Below are 9116 nucleotides of genomic sequence, written 5' to 3'. Positions count from 1 at the left end.
AGATGAAGAGTGAGAATGAGAGTAAGAGTTTGTTAATTTTGAAAGAAAAAATTTTATTTTAATTATAATAAAAAATATCTGATGACATATTTTGATTTTTTAAATTACTAATATAAAATATAAATTTTAGGGCAAATGACTAAAATAAAACGTTTGGACTTTAAATTTATTGAAACACAATTTTTGCATATTGCATACGCAAATATAATTTTTCACTAAATTATATAAACTGCGAGAGGAGTCCTACGAATTCCAAATGAACATAAACTGCTACACTCCTCTAGCAGTTTATGTTGATATGCAAAATTGCTAGAAACTGTGGCAGGGGTCTCGCGGTTTTTGTGTATTTAGTCAAACGTGCATAAACCGTGACAGGGGTCCAGCAGTTTATGTTTGCACTAAAAATGCCTATATATACCTGCCTATATATACCAACCAGGAGGGAGTGGTGTGATAATAAAAGGTCATTTTCACACCTTCACAAATTAATAGTGAGGAGAGTTTTTTTATTCTAGTCCATTGCTCTGAAAAAAAAAATAAAAAAGTAAAAGGCACGGTGTTAAGTTTATTGATAAAGAATTGGTGAGTGTTTTTATCCGGTCAACAAATACTCTGTCAGAGCTAAAGATGAGTATATTGCAAAAGGCAGGGTTGTGTCTTGTGTGGGGCTAAGTGGGTGAAGAAGGTTTCTACAAGATTCCGATTGCGGTTGTGTCAACTGGTGTGCAGTATGAAACATTTGTGATAGGGTCGGACAAAGACATGCAAGTTTTGTTTTATTGTCGGCGCAGTTTTCCGGAAGTGATAATACACGATCTGTATGTCAAGTTGGAAGATGGTGTCGATGGTTCCGGGGCATCAACGTTGATTCCTTAATCGACGACGGTGGGGTGCTTCTACCTCGATGCCTATCGCTGCATTTGGTTGTCTGTTGGCTGAACTTTCATCTGTTCTAGCTGGGTTAGCTAGTTCACCTGATTTGATTTTCAGTCTTTTAGGTGACGGTGAACCAGATCGGGTTGAAAATGCGATGCAAGAGGATGATTCGGACGATGAGCCAAATTATATATTGAGGGACAGTGACGAGGATACTCCTAGGAATCCACCAGCACGTCAGGGGCCATCCAGTTCTGGGTCCCACCAACACTCGCCCCATTTTTCGACGTTGAACTTGGAAGCCGTCGGCTACCAACCGGACATAGATTTCACTTTTGAAGGTCAAGAATTACACGAGGAAAATCCTTCTGGAGAATTTTAGATTAGCCAAGCTTTCCAGACTAGGAGGAAGCTGTGTTGAGTGTTAAGGATTATAGCATCCGTCGTGGAGTTGAGTATCGGGTGATGGAGTCAGATCATCTGAAGTATCATGGGAGATGCAAAAAGTTCGGGAATGGTTGCACGTGGATGATTCGCACCACACTTCGACAACGTAAAGGTAATTGGGAGGTTAGAAGGTACAACGGACCTCACACTTGCTTGGCCACTTCGATTTCGAGCGATCACCGATAGCTCAAGATGAAAACTTGAATCTCTTGCCCGTTGCCTTTGCACTCATGGAAGGAGAGAATGTGGAGTCCTGGGCTTTTTTCTTATCCCACTTGCATCAATATGTGACCCTACAAGAAGGCATTCTAGTGATATCTGACAGCCACAACGGCATTAAGGCGGCACTGGAGGCACCTGATAGTGGTTGGCTACCACCTCATGCATATCGAGCGTTTTGCATTCGACATGTTGCAGCTAATTTTGCCCTCAGTTTCAAGGGTCAGGATGCGAGGCGGCTGCTTGTGAATGCAGCATATGCCAAGATTGAGGCAGAATTTGACTATTGGTTTGATATTATGAGGACTAAGAATCCGGTCATTTGTGATTGGGCAAATTGATTGGAGTACGATAAGTGGATCCAGCACCAGGATGGAGGCAGACGGTTCGGCCACATGATGACGAACATATCCGAGTGTGTTAATTTTGTATTGAAGGAGACGCGAAATCTATCGGTTACTGCATTGGTGAAGTCCACATATGGGAGACTACCAAAGCTTCTAAATGTATCACACAACAAGTAATAAATATCCAACTTTTAAATCCATAAGTCCTACGATGATAAATTTAAAATAATAAAACTTAAATATAAGATTCAAATCTTTAATTTAAAATAATCAAATACTAAACTTATAATTTTTTCTATTTATAAAATTTAATCTTTGAATTTTAAACCCTAAATTTTACTAAAACTATAATATTAGAATTTAAACTTACATATTTAAAAGCTATAAATTTTAACTTAGTTTTCAAATATGATACTTAAACAACCACCCTACAAGTCTTGCAATTTGAATCCTATATCTTAAATACAAGAGGATCATCATTCTACTTAAACATTTGATCCTACCTTTAAATTTTACGTCTTAACTTTGAAATTATAAACTGGTCAATCTTAAATTATATGTTCTAACTACTACATATTGCATAATACATTTTTATATGAAATTCAGTAACTAAAAGAAAACAAACTTACCTCTTCGTTGATGCTGCCGGCAACGTGCGCAACGTTGTTGGGCCGGTAAAGACTGCGTCTGTTCGTCATGGTCCCGGTCCAACAAAATCAGAATGGCCAAATCCTCTAAACGTGAAGAATTTTGTCTTCCTCACCACACTTTCATCTATCTATCTCTAGAATGTCTCTCTCTCTCTAAAAAGATGAAAATGATTCAAATTGAATAATTCGCGACTCCTCTCTCGCGTATTTATATTAAAGCATAAACCGTTGGACCACTAACACGGTTTATGCACATTTCACAAATACACGGAAACTGCAAGACCCATACCGCGATTTCTAGCCATTTTGCATATCAACATAAACCGTTGGAGGGGTGTAGCGGTTTATGTTCATTTGGAATCTGTGGAACCCTCTTGCAGTTTATATAGTTTAGTGAAAAATTGCATTTGCGTATGCAATATGCAAAAGTTGTATTTCGGTAAATTTAAGACCCAAATGATTTATTTTAGTCATTTGTCCTAAATTATAAATTACATATAGAGTAAAAATGGTAGAGAAAAATAGAAAAAGAGCGAGAGATAGATGAGAGAATTTATGATGAGAGTTTAATTTTGGAGAGAAATATTTTCTTTCAATTTTAATAAGAGAATGTCATGTGATACATTTGGTTATTAAATTAGATAATAATATATAAAAGAAGTTTGGAAGAGATTTTATTAATTTTAGAGGAAAATATTTTCTCTCAAGTTTAATAAGAGTGTCATGTGACACATTTTATTAAATTAGATAGTAATATATAATATAATATATAATATAGCTATATTTTAATTTCAATTTTAATATTTTATTTTTAATTTTAATACAATTAAAGAATATCATGTTGCACATTTGGATTGTCAAATTTGTAATTAGTCATTGAAAATGAAATATAAAAGAAATAGAGTAGTTGAAGGAATGTGAGAGATAGATAAAGGGAGAGGGAGGAGGAGAAAATTCTTTAATTTTGGAGAGAAAAGTTTGATTTCAATTGCAACAAAGGAATGACATGTGGCACATTTTGGTTGTAAAATTAGTAGGAAAGATGGAAGAACTCTTTAATTTTAGAGGGAAAGATTTGATTCCAATTGTAATGAGAAAGCGACATGTGGCACATTTTCGTTGTAAAATTAGTAATATAATGTAAAATATAAAATTAATAGGAAGGAGGGAAGAACTCTTTAATTTTAGAGGGAAAGATTTGATTTCAATTGCAATGAGGAAGTGACATGTGGCACATTTTGGTTGTAAAATTAGGCTTAGTTTGGTAAAGATTTTACTTGACAAAAGTAGTTTATAAAAGTTAACTTTTGAAAGATAGCTTTTTAAAAATGGTAGCATTTATATTTGGTAAACCAAATAAAAATTAGCTTTCAATAAATACAAGCAACATTAATTGTGTTTGGTAAAATAGCTTTTAAAATTTAAAAATACTATAATAGACATAAATGTAAGTATTAAATTTGAAAATTAGTTAACATATGAAATTATATTATACTTTTAAATTTTAAAAAAGCACAAGCTAACTTTGAAAAAACTCTACTTATGTGCTTTCAAAAGTACCCTTTTAAAAGTTGCAAGCACAAACATATGATCTTTTTTATTTACCAAACACAAGATGAGGAGTCTGAACTTTTAAAAAGTACAAGTACCTCTTCGAAAAATTTTATCAAATAATGTAAAATTAGTAGGAAGGTATGATGAACTATTTAATTTTGAAGGAAAAGAATTGATTCCAATTGCAATGAGAGAGTGACATGTGACACATTTTAGTTATAAAATTAGTATTGCAACGAGGGAGCGAATATGACACATTTTGGTTATGAAATTAGTAATGTAATATATAATAGATGTTATCATAGTAGTAAATCAAATTTAGTTGATTCAATTTATTTATTACTAATATAACACATATATGTAAATTTTGAATAACACATATACAGTAAATAGTATCAGATTGATTCGATTTATCACTTATAACAGATTATTGATATTTATAACTTTATCACTTATAACAGATTATTGATATTTATGTTTTAAAGTTATACAGAATAAATAAACAATTAACTTAAAAATAGTTAATTAATTTACAAGTAGTAAATCGAATCAAACATTTTACTATATATATATATTGTATTAATAGTAGTTGATTTGATTTATTACTAGTACAACATATATATGTAAAAGAGTGTAAATCGAATCTAATTTATATAGAATCATTTAGAATATATTTGTAAGAAAAATTAAATAAGACATTAGCGTAATTTTGAGGCTAAAATGGATTATATCCATCAATCCATCAATATCATTTAAGCTATGATCTATTAATGTCATTTAAGCTACTTTCGCGTGAAAGTACTCTTTTAATTTTAAATCTAGACATATTTTCAATTTCTCACCTAGTTACTTCTGAAAAAATTTTGTAAAACTAGAGTTCAATTAATTTAGGACTAAAAAATGATACTATTTTTAATAATATTTTGATTTTAAAATAGGTAAAATTATTATTTTTTACTTCGGATATCTTAAATAGTGATAAAGAGTGCTAACTGCTAACTCACTCTTTTAATAGTTGCGTATGTATTAAATTTAATTAAAATAGTCCCTCTAATGATAGATTAGTTTTATTCATTGTTAGTCATTTTAAGTATATACATTAAAATTTTGATATTATCGTATGTATTTTTGTAACTTCAAACATTTTTTTTATGTATATTTTTGTTTATTTATTCCAGCTAAAATAATTGTTTTGTAACCGAATTTTTTTATAAGTACTTGTATTTTTCTTTTTTATTTTTAACTTAATCAGATGCATTAAGCAAAAGGGCGAAGAGACATCTGAATGCAATAAACTTCGCAATTCTCTTAAGTCCTCATGCCCAACTGAATTGGTGAGCCACAAATTACAATTCAAGTTTTTCTTTAAGTCTTTTAATTTTTCCCTCTTTTAATTTTTCGCATAAAGGAATTCGTAACAAATTTAAACACATTGTAATATAAATTTTTTTTTTAATCTTTTTTCTGAATTTTTTTTATTTATTTGTTTATTTACAGATTGCAGAGTGGGATAAGGAGAGAAGAGAAGGACAGTTTCCTGATGCGTTATAGGCTTGATTGTATTATCTTTTATTTTGGAAAAAATTGGTAAGAATAACGCATGTGAAATACTGAAATCAGACTTTGTATACCTTCTTAAAAAAGATTGTCAGAACAATTTCTTTCTGGCCAATGTTACTATGTAGATGGCAAAAAATATCTATATGTATAGATTTGAGGTGTTGCAATGGGATTGGACTTTGCCTATAATAGTGGGATCCGCATTGATGAACAAATTATTATTGATGAGCCCACCATCTGAATTGTTGCAACGAGAAACAGGATGCATGTAGAAAATCTGAAAATGTTAACCATTTTGCTAATTTTACATCCTTTAAATTAGATAAATTAGATTTAATTAGTATTAATAATTTTTTTGGTGTTCGGCCATAACATTAGTTGAATTCTGGACTTAAACTTGATGTCATACTTTCTATGTCAATATAAATTTTTTTTTTCGTTTAAAAATTATTATTTGTATTGATTTTGTCATTATTTTTTTTAAAAAATAATGGTACAAATATACTATGCATTTAAAATATTCTGTTACGTAAATTTTGTGATAGTAAAAAAAAATTTAAAAGATGGTGGAAATAGTCATGCAATAATGTCTATTCCCTCTTTTACATGATTTATTACAATTTTTTTCAATTAAGTGCTAATATATATTTCTATATTAAAAAAATTATTACTATCGTTTTTTAATTTTTTTCTCCACTATTACATCAAATTTATGCACGAAGAAAAAAAATAATTTTATTAAAAAATTTTACCAAATAAAGTTTTAAAGTCATAGTATTTTTTGCTACACAGCATAAATTAAATTTATATTATTCAAATTGATAAAACAAAATTTCTAACAAATTAATATAGTTTTATTAATTTTATTAATTAATAATAATTTTTAAACCTAAATTTTGTTATCACGGCAACAAAACATTGAACTAACGTAAAAGGTTAGTCCCCCGGTCCAATCCAAAAATTTCAGTAACTGGCCTCTGGCCTAATACAAAAAATTTTATTAAATATTAATTAGAACTATTAACTAATTTAAATGAGACACAAATTTTAAAACTTTATGCTGGTTTCGGTGTTTTTTCTGCAACAATTCAAATGGTGGGTCTATCGATAATAATTTGTTCATCAATGCGGGTTCTATTATTATAGGCAAAGTCCAATCTTATTTTAACACCTTATAAAATAAAAGAAGAGAAAGAACTGTAGTAGAAATATAAAGAGAAGAGTATTTGATTGTAACATAAAGAGAGAGTATTTGATTTTATTATTATTGTGTATATTCTCTTGCCTCAGATCATGCTTTTATAGGCAAAGAGAAGTTTATTTTTCAAACTACATTTATTTCTTTCATCCTAAGAACTTGTTCTCTTCAACGTAGAAAATGGGTTGCCCATTAAATGGACATCCATTCTTATCCTTTCCTAGTCACAACACTCCCCCTTGGATGTCCATTTAGGATTATGCCTCGTTAAAACCTTACTAAAGAAAAACTTTAGTGAAGGAAAAAAAGTACAAAATCCTTTGTGATGAGAACTGCCTCATTAAAAACCTTGTCAAGAAAAACCCAATGGGAAAAAAACTTGACCAAGGGAAAAAGAGTACAGTCTCCCCCTCTCGATCTAATGAGCCGTATAAGTAGGCTGTTACTACATCCATTAAATGCATATGCAGTTTATGATATGCAGATTAACTGACCAAATAACTCAATGTTATCGCATCCACTACGGGGGAATACGTTTCTTCATAATCTATACCGGGCCTTTGTGAAAAACCTTGTGCCACAAGTCGGGCTTTGTAGCGCATAACTTCATTTTTCTCATTTCGTTTTCTCAGAAATACCCATTTGTATCCAACAGGTTTTACATCTTCTGGTGTACGGACTACAGGTCCAAAGACTTCACGTTTTGCAAGTGAGTCTAATTCAGCCTTCATGGCTGCTTCCCATTTTGGCCAATCATTTCTTTGTCGACATTCTTCGACTGATCTTGGCTCAAGATCCTTACTTTCATACATGATATCTAATGCCACATTATATGCAAATATTTCATTGACAATTGTCTTATTTCGGTCCAATTTCTCTCCTGTAAAGACATAATTTATCGAGATCTCGTCATTTTCACAATTTTCAGGTACCTGAACGTCTTCTGGCGTTATATCAGAATTTTGGACAACTGCAGGTGTCTTTACTATGTCTTTTTCAACAGGAATCGTATTTACCTCTTTTCTCTTTCGAGGATTTTTATCTTTGGAACTGACAGGCCTGCCACGCTTCTGGCGTGTATTTGCTTCAGTGGCAGTTTGTCCAACTGGGACATCAATTCGAATTGAGGCATTTTCCGCCCTGCCACACTTCTGGCGTGAATTTGCTTCAGTGGCTACTTGTCCTACTGGGACATCAACTCGAATTGGGGCATTTTCCGCTGGTATATACGACTTGGTTATCCTCTTTGTATCGGAAAATGCATCAGGCAATTCATTTGCTATTCTTTGCAAATGTATAATCTTTTAAACTTCTAGTTCACATTGCCCTGATCGAGGATCTAAATGCATCAACGATGATGCATTCCAATTATTTGAAACTCAACAAGTTTCTCAGAGACTTGGTAGATAATAGTGCATTATTTATTATAAATTTTGTTCCTCCAGGAAACAAAATTGAATTTAATTTTTTTAAAAAATAATAGAAAAGCGGCTGAACAGGCACGATAGTGCCTGTTGAGCCGCTAGTATATATAATAATATTATATGTTGTAATGTGTATATATATACAAAGATAGAAAGGAGTATTAAAAATAAAGAGAGAGAGAATCGCATTTGTTTATTGTTACAATCTCAATATAATAAAGATTATTAATATTGCTATTAATATTATATGTAAAGAGTAATAGAAAATAGAATTTAAAATACTTATAAAATAAAAGAAGAGAAAGAACTGTAGTAGAAATATAAAGAGAAGAGTATTTGATTGTAACATAAAGAGAGAGTATTTGATTTTATTATTGTTGTGTATATTCTCTTGCCTCAGATCATGCTTTTATACGCAAAGAGAAGTTTACTTTTCAAACTACATTTATTTCTTTCATCCTAAGAACTTGTTCTCTTCAACGTAGAAAATGGGTTGCCCATTAAATGGACATCCATTCTTATCCTTTCCTAGTCACAACAAACTTCAGTCAGTTTTTTTTTTTTGGTCAATAATAATTTTCTATCCTCGTAACTCAATTCTCTCCTATGGTTTGGGTTTGAAGGAGTGTAGTACAAAACTTTCGTACAATCGTGCTTTTTCGTTACTGTACAGCAAAGGTCGGTGATATCCTATTCCACCAAACACAATCAACATGTCAAACACAAATACCATACCAGATACACAAAACACAACCCAAGACCAAGAAGATAAAGAAATCCTAGTAGTGTTCAACAATGAAGACGTAAAAGAAGGCCTGTAAGGGTGCAAAAATAGCTTAAT

General features: G+C 31.4%; 1 protein-coding gene across 1 annotated transcript in view; it reads left to right on the top strand.

Annotated features, from left to right (window-relative positions):
• LOC107642624 (putative cytochrome c oxidase subunit 6b-like) overlaps window positions 1–5670 on the top strand; it is a 21979-nt gene extending 16309 nt beyond the window's left edge. Inside the window, exons 3-4 of the mRNA XM_016346032.2 lie at window positions 5346–5427; window positions 5591–5670. Of these exons, the coding sequence (XP_016201518.1) occupies window positions 5346–5427; window positions 5591–5644 (136 nt within the window). The 3' untranslated portion in view covers window positions 5645–5670. The remainder of the gene's footprint in view (window positions 1–5345; window positions 5428–5590) is intronic.

Source organism: Arachis ipaensis, chromosome B05 (assembly GCF_000816755.2).
Source record: "Arachis ipaensis cultivar K30076 chromosome B05, Araip1.1, whole genome shotgun sequence".
Lineage (NCBI taxonomy): Eukaryota > Viridiplantae > Streptophyta > Magnoliopsida > Fabales > Fabaceae > Arachis > Arachis ipaensis.
This window is presented reverse-complemented; position numbering and strand designations above follow the sequence as displayed.